Source organism: Canis lupus, chromosome X (assembly GCF_003254725.2).
Source record: "Canis lupus dingo isolate Sandy chromosome X, ASM325472v2, whole genome shotgun sequence".
NCBI lineage: Eukaryota > Metazoa > Chordata > Mammalia > Carnivora > Canidae > Canis > Canis lupus.
In genome coordinates, this window is record NC_064281.1 from 81458342 (window position 1) to 81472745 (window position 14404).

Sequence of the window (14404 nt, forward strand, 5' to 3'; positions counted from 1 at the left end):
CATAGGGAAAATTCAACTGCCACAACAGAACAATGCCTGGGCTTGAGGACCTACACAGCTTAGAGAAAGTCTCAAACAAATGCCAGTTCTCACCTGTACGGAGCTATTGGGAGATCTGGAGGCAGCCACCAGCTGTCTCCAGTATCGTGGGAGATACAGGAAAATAAGGTTTTGGGGGTCCCAGTGGTGGGGCACAGTCAGAAGAACTCACTGATTTTCTCCCATGGTTAGAAGACAGCTCGGTCTGGTAAATTGAATATTCTGGTTAATGGCTACTGTGTATATCCGATGCACAACTCACCTATTTTCATGCAGTTAAAAACCAGCAACTTGCACAGAGTACTAAAGCTTGACCTAACATACTAGATGCTTTCAGATGATTCAGAAAGAAATTGAGTGTCTCTAATGGCCTCTAGGTCATCCCTGTGCCCGTTTTTTTTTAAGATTTTATTTATTTATTCATGAGAGACACACAGAGAGAGGAAGAGACATAGGCAGAGGGAGAAGCAGGCTCCCTGTGGGGAGCCCAATGTGGGACTCGATCCCAGAACCCCAGGATCACGCCCCAAGCCAAAGGCAATTGCTCAACCACTGAGCCACTCCGGTGCCCCTTTTGACCAGTATTGATCATCAGATTGTAGAATATAACAAAGCCAACTAATAGAAATCTGGCTGACTCAGTGTTGCCCTGACTCTATGTATGTGTGTATATATATGTGTGTGTACACACACTGCATATATTTTTTAACATAACTCTAGTTGGATTGCCATCCTGTTCTTTACAAGCATTTTTTTTAAGTCAGTCTTCTGAGTGGCTGAGTAAAGAGAGCTAGACGAGGACATCCCCCTTGGGGAAAGCTGATTAGCAATTTAGAGCAGATTTGCAATCTGAGAGGCACACTGTTCCAGCCATCAGCCGAGCACACCTGGCTCTCCTTGCATTTCTAACCTTATGTCTGGAGGAGCTCTGCACTTTTCCAGACATATTTTCTCTGCCACACAGCACTGTGCTGCAACTTGGATCTGGAAATCACAGTACCAAGTGGTGGTCTGGGCATCACCTGGCCTTGTAATCATAATGTTGGGAAATGTTCCCACCTTTCAGGGAGAGAATCCATCCTTAGACCTCCAGCCCTTGTCTGAAAAGAGTAACCACCTGCTTAGTGGACATGCCCCTGGGAGCCACCTCTATGGCAGCTTATTGCCAAGCTGGCTGCACTGATGGTACAGCTGTCTCATAGGTGGTTAGCACCTGGTGGATGGCCTGGATCTGTGGAAAGTGCCTGAGGATAGAAACCTCTTGAACTGACAGTTTGTGCTTCAGGCTTAGCACTGCCCTAGAGCACTTCTTCACTAAGGTTGAGAGGGTAGTTACATATTATTCCCCAAGTTGATCCAGAGCACCCTAGGTACAGCCACTAAGGCCTAAATTGAACCTACTGGATTTAATTACTTACACTAACTCCAACTCCTGTGATCCCAGGTCCCCAGGATCACAACTGGAGCCAAAGGCAGACACTCAACCACTGAGCCACTCAGGTGCACCTGAGTCTATCTTTAAAGGGGCACCATGGTCTATGGAACACAGCAAGGGCTTAGAATCTGAAGGTAGAGAGACTTGGCTTCTATTCTAGTCATGGTTCTGCCCTATCTTAGTCATGTGATCATGAATAGACTCCATAAACTGAGTCCAGTTTCCTTACCTGTAAACTGAGGATAACAGGACCTACCTCAGGAGAGATTTGACAGGATTACGTACGATAAACCCCATAAAGTTCTTTCAAGTGCAGAGCACATTTTTGGCTCTTTTTCTAAAGATTGAGAGTTCACTTTCTGCCCAGTACTGTACTTTATTTTTTTAATAAACAGCTTTTTTAAAAAGATTTTATTTATTTATTTATTTACAGAGAGAGAGAGAGAGAGAATGAGTGAGGTGAGGGTCTGAGGGAGAGAGAATCTCAAGCAGACTATGCTGAGCATGGGCCTGACACAGGACTCAATCTCAACACCCCAAGATCATGACCTGAGCTGAAACAAGAGTTGGATGCTTAATTGACTGAGCCATCCAGGCACTCCTTAAATAAACAGCTTTATTGAGATATAAATTCCAAGCCAGAAAATACACCCATTTAAAGTTCACAACTCAGCGTTTCTGAGTGTATATAATGTATTTAGAGGGCTGTGCAATCATTGCCACAATTTAATTTTAGAAAATTTTTACCCCTCCTAAAACCAACTCTGTATCTATTAGTGTTCATTCTCTAGTTCCCCCCTAGTCACCACCCAGCACTAAACAACCACACTTTCTGGGCCTATAGCTTTGTCTATCCTGGACATTGTGGATAAATGGAACTATACACTTTACAGTCTTTTTGTGGCTTGCTTTTTTTCATTTAGCATAGTGTTATCCACGATGTAGCATGTATCACTACTTCATTTGGTTTTTTTGGCCAAATAATATTCCATCTGGCAGACAGACTGCCTTTTTTCATCCATTCATCAGTTGATGGATAGTTGATTGTTTCTATCTTGTGTCTTTTATGAATAATAATGTTATGAACCTTTATGTACAAGTTTTTGTGGAGGCTTATGTTTTCAATTCTCTTTGGTATACAACTAGGAGTGGAACTGTTGGTCAAATGGTAACTCTGTGTTTAACTTTGAGAAACTACCAAACTGTTTCCCAAAAGGACTGCACCATTGTACATTACCACCAGCAATGTTGGAGGATTCAGTTTTACCATACCCTCACCAATACTTGTTATCATCCGTCTTTTTTTTTTTTAACATCCACTGTAGTGGAGGTGAAGTGGTATCTTATGGTTTTGATTTGCATCGTCATAGCTTATGGTGTTGAACATCTTTGCATATGCTTATTGGCCATTTGTATATCTTCTTTCATGAACTGTCTGTTCAAATCCTTTGCCCATTTTTCAGTTGGGCTCTTTGATCATAAACATGAAAGTTTATGTTCTGGACTCTCAATTCTATTCCAGTGATCTATGTGTCTACCCTTCAGTCAGTATCACACCATCTTGATTACCATGCTTTGTATTAAGTTTTGAAATCAGGAAGTGGGGGTGCCTGGGTGGCTCAGCGGTTGAGCATCTGCCTTTGGCTGAGGCGTGATCCGGGGATCCTGGGATCGAGTCCCACATCAGGCTCCCCTCAAGGAGCCTGCTTCTCCCTCTGCCTGTGTCTTTGCCTCTCTCTGTGTCTCTCTCTCATGAATAACTAAAATCTTAAATTAAAAAAAAAGAGAAATCAGGAAGTGTGGGTCTGCCTACTTTGTTCTTTATAAAGACGGTTTTGGTTATTCTGTGTCCTTTGTGATTCCATATGAATTTTTTAATTACCTTGTCAATTACTACAAAGTCAGTTGGGATTCTGATAGGGACTATGTTGAATCTGTAGATCAATTTGGAAAGTACTGCCATGTTAACAAGATTGGGTCTTCCAATCTATGAATATAGAATATCTTTTCATTTATTTAAATCTTCCTTAATTTCTTTCACAAATGCTTGTAGTTTCCATTGTACAAGTCTTGCACTTCTTTTGTTAAACTTATACCTAAGTATTGTATTCCTTTTGGTGCTATTGTAAATAGAATTGTTTCCTAATTTCATTAGTAGGTTGTTTGTTGCTACCGTATAACAATACAATTAATTTTTGTATTGTCCTTTGCCATGCAACCTTGCTAAGCTTATTAGCTCTAATAATGCATTTGTGGATTCCTTGGGATTTTTTCTATACAAGATCATGTCATCTGCATGCAGAGAACCTTTCCAATCTGGATACTTTATATCTAATTTTATTGTCTAATCGTCCTGGCTACGCCTTCTAGTACAGTGTTGAGTAGAAGTGTTAAAACAGTTTTCAGTCTTTTACCAGGTCTTTTTATCAGGTCTGTTTGCTGTGGATTTTTCACAGATAATCAGATAATTTTACCATGTTGAGGAAGTTCCCTTTTATTTCTAGCCTTTTGAATTTTATCATTAAAGGGTGGTGGCTCAGGGCCCCTTGGTGGCTCAGTGGTTGAGCATCTGCCTTTGGCTTAGGTTGTGTTCCTGGAGTCCTGGGCTGGAGTCCTGCATTGGGCTCCCTGCAGGGAGCCTGTTTCTCCCTCTGCCTATGTCTCTGCCTCTCTCTGTGTGTCTCTCATGAATAAATAAATAAACTTTTTAAAGAAAGAAAGGGTGGTGGCTTTTACCAAATTCTTTTCTCAAGAATTCCCAAGTCTATTGAGATGATTGTGTGGGTTTTGTCTACCATTCTCTTAACATGGTATATTACATTCATTGATTTTGGATGTTAAATCAACCTTGCATTCCTATAATCCCATTTGGTTGTGGTGTATAATGCTTTTTATATGTTTCTGGATTCAGATTGCTAGTATTTTGTTGAACTTTGTTTCTATATAGGAAATATTGCTCTGTAGTTTTATTGTGATGTTTTGTCTGGTTTGGTACCAGGGTAGTATCAACTTTATAGAATAAGTTATGAAGTGTTCCCTTCCTCTTCTGTTTTTTGGAAGAATCTGTGAAGAATTTGTATAAGTGCTTTGAGCATTTGGCAAAATTTACCAGTGAAGCCATTTGGGCCTGAGTTTTATTTTTAGTGGGAGTGGGTACTTTTAATTACTAATTCAATTTCTTTTCTTGCTATTGACCTATTCAGGTTTTTCTATCTTCTTGAGTCAGTTTGATCATGTATTTCTAGGTATTTGTCCATTTCACCAAGGTTATCTAATGTTTTCTGGTATAAGCTTCTTTTTAAAATCCCTTATAATCAAGTCCATATCTGTAGAGTCAGTAGTGATGGTCCTTCTTTCATTCCTAATTTTAGTAATTTGACTCTTCTCTTTAATTGCTTGGTCTCTACAGCTAAATGTTTGTCAATTTTATTGATATTTTCAAAGAACCATCTTTTGGGGCACCTGGGTGGCTCAGGCGTTTAAGCGTCCGACTCGCTTTCAGCTCAGGTTGTGATCTCAGAGTCATGAGATCAAGCCCCATGTCGGGCCCCATGTGGAATCTGCTTGGAATTTTCTCTCCCTCTACCCCTCCATTCACTCACATGTGCTCCCTCTCTCTCTCAAAAAACAACAAAGAACAACTTTTATTTTCATTGATTTTCTCTAGTGTTTTTCTGTCCTCTCTATGCTTTCCTATTTCTTTTCTTCTGCTTACTTAGGGTTTAGTTTACTCTTCTTTTTCAAGTCTCTTAAGGTGGAAGGTTACATTATTGATGTGAAATCTCTTTTTAATGTGTATTTATAGTTATAAATTTATCCCTAAACACTAATATAGCTAGATCCCACAAGTTTAGGTATGTTGTATCTTCATTTTCATTCATCTCAAAGTATTTTCCAATTTCCCTTGTGATTTTTTCCTTGACCCATTGGTTATTTAGGTACATTTTACTGAATTTCCACATACTTGTGAGTTTCCCAAATTTCTTTGTTACTGATTTCTAATTCCATTGTGCTCAAACACACATATATTTTGTATGATTTCATTTCTTTTAAATTTGTTGAGGCTCATTTTATGACCTATATATGGTCTATCTTGGAGAATGTTCCAGGTACCCTTGAGAAGAATGTATATTCTGCTGTTGGTAGGTGGCATGTTCTATAGATTTTTGTGACGTCTACTTAGTTTATAGCTGTTCAGGCCCTTTATCTCCTTGTTGATCTTCTGTATAGTTGCTCTATCCTTTGTTGAAAGTGGGGTAGTGAAGTGTCCAATTACTGCCGTTGAATTGTGTGGTTTTCTCCTTTCAGTTCGGTCAGTTGTTGCTTCATGTATTTTGGTGTTGTGTCGTGAAGTGCCAGCACCATCCTTTTGTAATGGTTGGAAGGTCTACTAAAAAGCAACACTGACACATTGACCCTGTCAAACTGGAAATCAGAAGGCATTTTGAAGGTTTGTTTTCTGGTACCTTCACCACCATGAGGAACGATAGAGCAATGGTTTAAAACATGGGCTTTGTAGTCCCTCGGACCTGCGCTCAAATACAGGCTGCCATTTATGACTCGTGACCTTGGATAAGTCACATAACCAAACAGGTTGGTTTCTTCCTCTGCAAAGTGGGGATCGTGACAGCACCTACCTCCTTGGCTTGTTGTGAAGATTAAATGGGGTGGTGTGTGATGACCTTAGCCTAAGTTAGTGCCTGCTTGCCCTCTGTCGCTCTGTCTGCTGGTAGCAAAATGAACTGGCCTTGTCTGAGTATATTCTCCCAGATGACATGGGGAAGGGCCCCCGAAACGGTCTACGCGAGAGAAGCCATGTAGAGAGAAAGCATTTCATTTGTGATGGATAATTCTCAGATGCACACACCTACCATCATTAAAAGCTATTGACAAGAACATTCTACCCCAATTTCTACTGGAGCAGGCAGGCTGGCCCTGCACAGATACAGAGAAGTAGTGAGATCTGAGGACTCGGAAGAATGCTTCCCATCCCACATCCTCCTCCCACATCCACACATCCCAGCGAATTTCCCATAGACTTTGCACATTCAGAGGCCCACAATACTATAAGTAGAGCTTTATTCTTTTAGGGTCCTTCCATGACAGTCCTCTCTGAAATGCAAATTTTCAGGTACTGTATGTGGTCCATTCTGCATTTTCCCACCAAGGCACTAAGTAACTGGCTAGATTTATTGCCTTCTGCCAGAAGAGGTCGAACCTAACACAAGAGTAACAGAGCCCTGGGGGGATGAAAAGGCTCTGAGAGGTGGGGACGGGCAGGGACAATCTGAAGGGGGATTTCAGACTTTAAAAAGTGAAAGTGTGTTAACAGCTGACTTTAAGAGCAGATATACCCATGTAAGAGACCCATTGGACCCAGATACCAAGCTGCTCAGCCCCTCCCCCGTCACCCCATGCCGGTTTCCATTTCAGACACCATGGGGCTGTTGTGCTACTCTCAGGGTCTCTCGCAGCCAGGTAATAATGCTCTGTCGGTACCTGCCATCCAGCTGTGTACCAGAAACACCAGGGAGCTGCAGCCATGGTCCTGAGCACCAGGGCTCATCTGTTGATTCTCTTTCTGGGTTTAGATTACATGCACAGCGCCCACCGCCCTGTCACTGGGGGCCACCTGGGGAAAAAGGAGAGTAGTTATGTGGGCAGCATGGGCGCCAGCCCCCGGAAGTCGAACCACTGCACACCCCCACCTGCCGACTCTGAGCTTGTCAGCTTTTGCTACCTCCACATGCGGGAACAAAGGAAGGAGCAGGAAAGCCGGACGGATGTCAACGAGAACTTAATCTTCTTTGAGGAGACCAGGCCCCGGACCAAGTCCGATCCCACTTCCAAAAGCTCCGGCCAAGGCTATGAGGCGATCCCCGATGACTTTGATGCAGCCAGCCTCAACCATGAGCCTTGCACCAGCAGGGCCCGCTCCTACACCTTGGACAATTCCCTTGGGGCCGAAGCCCTGAATTTCTACTGTGACTCTTGCAAAGCCAAACTCCAGGAGCAGCTGGGCCCTCGCAAAGGTGGAAAGCCCAGCTCTTCTCGTGACAATATGGTAGACTTGATGTCCCTCCCACCCCCTGGGAGCGAGGAGGAGGAGGAGGAGGAAGATGAGAGCACTTCCCTGTTGCCTGCCATTGCCGCCCCACCTCCTGGTTTCCGAGACAATAGTTCTGATGAGGACGACCCCAAGCGCCGGGCAGTCCAGAGCCAGGAGCAAGGACGCCACCTGTGTGGGCTCCTGTATGATGAGATTCCAGTGACACTCATTGACAGTGTGCAGACCCGGACAGTACGAGATCATGCCCAGGAGCTAGATGATGCCCTGGTGTCCACTCTGCAGGCTCTGGAAGCCCTGGCAGCTTCAGAGGATGGACCACACCCCCCACCCCCACAGACTGCAGGTAAAAGCCTATTGTTCCTCCTCCCTCTTGCCTCCCCTCCCTTCTGCCGGCCAGGTAGGGCCAACAGGTGATATTGCTTATTTCTGAGCTGAGGTCAAAGTAACCGTGGTGTGCCAGGGCAGTGGATGGCCACAGGTAGCTCAGATAGGATCAGGAAATCAACAATGCTGTGCCAGGGGCCGGCTGCTCATCTCCAGCTAGAACTCTGGCTCTCACCATTCCATCTCTGGAAATGTCTTGCAGATGGACCCCAGGGATTGGGGCTGTGACAGCCCCGGAGCCAGGCCAGGATGAAGAATCAGAGCAAAATTGTGAGAGATCTAGAAGACAGGCAAAGAATATCCAGCATGCACATGGCTGGAAGAAAAAAAAAATGACCAGCTAACCACCTAGTAACCCAGGATCAGGGGAGCCAGGAGCCAACCCTGCTCAGGGCTGAGTTCTTTTTTTTATCTTGCCTAAGAACATAGGCTCCCAGTCAGACCCGCCCAAGTCCTGGCTTCTTGGCTCACTTTCGGTATGACCTTTGGCAAGGCACCTACCCTCTCTGAACCTCACTTTTGTCACTTTAAGTGGGTCTGTAATGACAGTCGTATCATGTAGGCTTGCTGTGAGCACAAAAGGAGATCATTCAAGCAAAGCACTGCCCAGAACGTAAAAAGAAGTAAAGCCATTAGTATTACTCATAAGTAGTAGCCATTACTAGTAGTGATTATTTTGTGGGAGAGCCAGCCGACATGCCTGCTATTCCCCATTTCGGACACACATACATCCATCTTGTAGACAAGCTCATGTGTCAGACATGCACCCATATTCACGACACATACCTACACACACACAAGCGCGCGCACGCGCTCACACAGAGAGACACCTAAAAAAGGTGTTCACCGGGTGAACAGAGAGACACCTAAAAAAGGTGTTCACCAGGTGAACGCTACAGCAACATAATAGGAATAAAGAGGAATAGGGCGGATGAGAAAGTATGTGAGGCAGGAGGAAGTGTGGACAGAGAAGACGAAGAGAGTGGGTGAGGAGGCAGCCCAGCTGAGACCTGGGAGAGTACCAGCCCCTACCTTTCCTGTGTGCATGAGGGCATCCTTGGTGGTAGGGCACCCCCCCCCCCGCTGTGTTTAGCCTTTGGGGCCACCGTTCCTTTTTGCTCAGAGTCTGGAGCTTAGAAACAAGCTACTCCCAGGCTAGCTGGAGGCCCCTGTGGTCACTGGGGAGAGGACAGATGCAGGTGAAAGGGCCTCGCTGTAGGCAGGCCTGACCAGTTGAGGAGGGCTAGATAGAGAGGGGCATCTCTTTGGCAGCCCTCTTCAAGACAATTGACAAACATTTCCTAACTATTGAATCTAAAAATAGTGATGATCAGCATGCTGCTCTGCATGTGCCATGCATGTTAATTTGCCATCAAACTGCCCAGAAGACATCCTCTCTGCCTCTTTTGTTTCTTTTTCGGATTCCCCACCCTTTGGGAGCCCTCTTCCAGCTTGCTTCCTTCTGCCCCTCCCCAACTCTCCCCTCCTCTCCCCCTGCCCCCCCTGCCTGAACTGACAGGCTTCCCCACCCCCACCCCAGCTTCAATCCTGCTGGCTGCCCTTGGCCCCCACCCCCCTAAACTTTCTCCATATGGCTGGCAAAAGGACTTGATTGGAGTAAGTGCAGCAAGCCCTCTCCCTGTCCCTCCAGGTCTGATTGTGCTGGCTACAATCACCCCTGAATCATCGCTGGACTCAGGCCATGAAACCAACTCCTCAGAGCTCACGGACATGTCAGAGATGATGTCTGCCATGAAGCAGCACCAGAACACCACCTATTTTCTGGCCCAGCACCTCAACAAGGAGAGCCTCCTGGCTCGCAAGGATTTGCCCTTCCGGATCCAGAGCTGCGCAGCCCAGGCTGTCCTCACAGCCCCTTATGCTCTTGGGCGCCCGGATCCCAACCCAGCACTGCAGCCAACTGTCACAGGCCAGAGCCCCGGCCCCCCTGGCACTCGGAGGAAGCTGCCCACATCAGAATCCCAGCCACAGCGGGAGCGAACATACGCCCTGGCAGTGCACCCGGCGCTGTCCCCACAGCTCAGTGAGCAGAAGAATCTGAGCCTGCTGTCCCCAGTTCCTGAGGACAAGGGGCCTGGCCACACTCGGGCAGGCCTGGAGGTGTCACTGAGGGCAGCCACACCGTCCCTCAGTGAAGAGCAGGTCTCTGAACTAAGGGAGAACGTGCCCAAAGAAGTCAGGTTGAGTCCCAAGCTTCTCTTAGACCCGAAGGGCAGCGTGACCCCGGCTATGATCTCAGCCGCCCTCCAGCAGGTGGTTCACCCTAAGAGCCTCCCTACCCCTAGCAGGGCCATAATGAACCCCCCCAGCAGTGGGGAGAGAAGGCTGGAGACCAGCGTGGGGAGGCCCGAGGTCAGCATGGGAAGGACGGAAGTTAGCATGATGAGCGGTAGTGCCAATAAGAATCTGAAGTTCAAAATAAGCCCCGGTGCTCCAGAGACCTCTCGGAATTCCCAGCAGCAGCTGAGCCTCGAGGTCTCCTCTGGCTCCAGAGCACCTGCAGGCAGCCGGGCTGACAGCCCACACCTCTCCCCACAAGAGGACAGGCTGCCTGTTCAGAGTTTCCCTCCCAAAAGCTACCTTTCACGAGCGAGCAGAGAGTCATTGAGCAAGCAGTCTATAGGGGAGGTGGCAGGCAAGGCTGGGCCAGAGGGTGCTAAGCCCACCCTGCACAAGCAGGGCACCGTATCCAGCCAGGGGGAGAAGGGGCAGCTGGAGGGCATGGCCCAGAGCAGCAAGATCGAGGAGACCAGCCTGGTACCCCGAGCCGGCTATTCCATGGCTCTTCAGAGCCCCAGCTGCCAGCCCCATGGCCACAGCCCCAGCAGCCAGTCCCGAGGCCAGAGCCCCAGCTGCCAACCTCGGGGCCAAAGCCCCCTGAGGCCTCAGGCTGCCAGCCGGCAGGTGAGCACCATGCCCTCCCTGAAGCTGGAGACAACCCTGGATGGAGCCCACTCAGCCTCTGAAGGCCCCACAAAGCCCAAGTCCTCCCGAGGGCCCTTCCGGCTCCGCAATTTATTCTCTGCCACGTTCCCGACCCGCCAGAAAAAGGAGACTGATGAGCGGCAGGCCCAGCTGCAGAAGGTAAAGCAGTACGAGCTCGAGTTCCTTGAAGAGCTTCTGAAGCCCCCGAGCCAGGGGGAGCTGCCAGGCACTGAGTACCTGCAGCCCCCGGCACCAGGTCGCTGCAGCTGCCAGCTGCGCAGCAGCCCTGTGCAGCAGGGGCCTGGCATGTCACGGGAGCAGAGGCGTAGCTGTGATTGCAAGCGCCTCTGCCGGGGGGGCCGGCCTCAGGTCCCTCAGACACCAGTGCCCGGCCTCCAGGGGCGGGAGAGGGACAGAGTCCCCCTGACCCAGAGGCAGCCAGAGGCCGGCCCGGGCCTGAGCCTCAGCAGCCCCACCAACATGGGGCGCATCCGCTCCACAAGCCTGGAATCCCGAGAGTGCCGATCAGACCCAGAGAGTGGCGTTTCCTGCCTGACCACGTGTGCCTCAGGGGGGGAGTGTCTGGGAGCACCCAACTATCGGAAGCTGATGCGCCGCTACAGTATCAGCGAACTGGATCAGGGTGACAGGGCATCACTGACCTCAGACATCTATCCGCACCCACCCCTGGGCATGCTGCCTAGGGAGGCCAAGGAGGTAGAGGCAGGCCTCCCCCTGGGCCTGGGTCCCAAAAACAAGCCACTGGAGTCACCAACCCTGGGAGACCCCTCATATGTCCAGGTTGCCCCCGAGACCAAAGGCCCCAGACAGATGGCAGTATTCTCACTGCCGGAAGAGGTGTACCGAAAGCCCGTCGACCTGGATGAGGACAGCGAGAGCGGCAAATGCTGCTCCATCCGCTACTGCTTCTATTACCGCAAGTGCGACATGGGGGATGACACCAGTGATGGCAAGGACGAGCTCTCCTATTCCATCCCCATGAAGATCCTGCCGGGCATGAAGTTGGAAGAGCAGGTGGTGCCCGTGATGAGCAGGACCCTGGAGGTGCTGGATGCCACCACCTGCAGCAGCAGCAGCCCCGAGGCCTCCCGCACCCAGGAAATTGACCTGCGGGTTTCCACCTTCGAGGGGAGCCTGGCCAAGATCAGTGCCCTGCGGGCCCGCGCCTACGGCCTGCCCGACGGTTTCCTGGCCGCCAGGCTGGACACCAACGAGCTGCTGACGGTCCTGCGGCAGTGCGTGGCCAGCCCTGAGGCCCGCGCTCCAAAGCCCTATGTATCTCAGATCTCTGAGTACAAGCTCGAGCTTTCTCTCAAGTTCAAGGAACTCCGGGCCTCCTGCCGCCGCGTGGCCAATGTGGACAAGAGCCCAACTCACATGCTGGCAGCCATCACGGGCAGCTTCCAGGTGCTGAGCAGCCTCATCGAGACCTTTGTGCGGCTGGTATTCATCGTGCGCTCCGAGGCCCAGCGCCAAGAGCTGCTGGCCAAGGTTGAAGAGGTGGTGAGGAACTACACCTTCCTCCTGCGTGCGGCCGAGGAGTCCACCACCCGGAACCTTAATCAGCAGCAGCAGCAGCAGCAGCAGCAGCAGCAGCAGCAGCAGCAACAGCAGCAGCAACAGCAGCAGCAGCAGGCAGCAGCTGTTGGGGTGGCCACAGGGCACTTCCCGGGCTCCCCAACTTCAGCGACTGTTATGAGCACATTCACCCGCTCCTTAAAAACCCTCATCAAGTAGGGCACCCACCCAGGCCTGCCCCCCACAACCACGGCCCCAGGTTCAGAGCTTTGTGGTCTTTGCATCTTGTGGTGTGTCCTGTATGCATCTGCCCAGCCCTGTCAGGGTCGGAGAGCTTTCCGTCTTCAGGGAGTGAGAACTCCCTGGGTTGAGGCTGTCCCTCCGGGCTCCGGCAGCTGCCACCCTGGGTATCTTTGCCTCTTCCCCAGCCTCTGGTCGTCACTGTGAGGGCAAAGGCCCCTCGTCACTACGCCTGCCTGCCGCAGAGCTGGATTTTATCTCTTCTTTAGGGCTGACAGGTGACATCAGGCTCACCTTCCTCTTCTGTTTTGGGGGCCAGGGGAGCTAGGGCCTGAAGTAGGCAGGCCCGCGGGCCTTGAGCTCCTCCTGGAGTCTGCTCCCCCTCCCGGGAGCAGTAACAGTAGTACCAGGGCACAGCACCCAGTGGAGGGGAGAGGGCACTCAGCTCAGCTGTGCCCACCCACCCTGGGCTCACACTCACTCACTTCTGCAGAAGCCACCCTAAAGGGCCCATGCCTTGATGGTAGGTCTGCAGAAAACAGCCACCACACAGGGCTGTCTACAGCCAGCCCAATAGGCTGTCAGCCTTGGGAGCCCTTGCCCCCAGGCACAGTAGCTCCATACCAGCCATCCCCAAAGTGCCCTGTCCCTCACTGATGGGCAGGGTGGCTCAGTCCACTAGGGAGCAAGCATCTGGGATCACCCCACTCATTCTGGGTAAGGTACGGGTGAAAACGTCTGCCCTGGGGAGACCCATGGCAGGCCTTGGAGCCCGCCCGGCCCAGCCCAGCCTGGCCCAGCCCGGCCCAGCTAAGTACAGGGGCTGTTGCTTCAGGGGTGGGGTTCCTCTCTCAACATCTACCAGACAGACTGTCCTTAGGAGTTTGACTTAGCTATGGATTGGGGATGGGGGGTGGGGGGAGGGGGGATCGGGTAGGGGTGGGGGGTGTCGATGACTATATCTTAAACTTCTGGAAGCTAGCGTGATATGTTAATCCTGAGTATATGCTTTTGGCTGTGTATTGAACCTGTGGATTTGTCTCTCTAAGAAAAGAAGCTGAACGCCTTACCTGGTGCAGTCCTGCACCGCTCTCTCTGTCTCTCTCTCTCTCCACCACCCAGACATTCTGGAAGGGAATTCACACTGTTTAGCATCGTCCCTGACACACAACTACTGCTGCTGCCACAATGCCCCCCTACACCCCACCCCCGTCCCCCATAACCTTCATGGGAGTGAAGACACGGAGTCCCTACCAGCTGTCCCACTGTTAGGGAACATAGAAAGCCAATGTTTCTTCTGTATAGATTGCTTCTTGTCCACCTCTCCATACCTCCCCTGTTCGCCACAGGCTCATGCCTGCCCTGTGTCTGCCTCCCTTTCACCACCATGTGTAATCTCTCATTCTTATGTGAGTTTTATAATGATGTACATTGTGCTTAACCCCCCACCCATCCTTGGAACCCCCACCCTAGCGCAATAAAGCCCCCTCCCCTCCCTTCCCTGAGTGGTAATTTCTCCCAGCAAGGATCAGGGGAGCCCTTCCCCAGAAACTGGTCCCCCCCGCCCCCTTCCTTGATTCTCCTCCCCCAGGACCAAATTGTTTAATGGGCCAGAGATGCAGCCATTGGGGAACCCTTCCCCCCACTCCCTACCCCCCACCCCGTGACCACTGGAAGCCCTAGCACTGTGGTGATCTTCCTCTTCCTCTTCTACCAACTCCTTGATCCTGCACCTTCACCACTCAGCCTCC

The 14404-nt window shown here is 50.0% G+C and overlaps 1 protein-coding gene across 2 annotated transcripts in view; it reads left to right on the forward strand.

Moving 5' to 3' along the window:
* The window catches only part of FRMPD3 (FERM and PDZ domain containing 3), a 132339-nt gene extending 118782 nt beyond the window's left edge, over positions 1 to 13557 (forward strand). For both annotated transcript variants that reach the window (XM_049107537.1, XM_049107538.1), the window contains 2 exons: positions 7066 to 7887; positions 9580 to 13557. In XM_049107537.1, coding sequence (XP_048963494.1) covers positions 7066 to 7887; positions 9580 to 12632 — 3875 coding nt within the window. In that variant the 3' untranslated portion in view covers positions 12633 to 13557. The remainder of the gene's footprint in view (positions 1 to 7065; positions 7888 to 9579) is intronic.
* Positions 13558 to 14404: the final 847 nt, after the last annotated feature.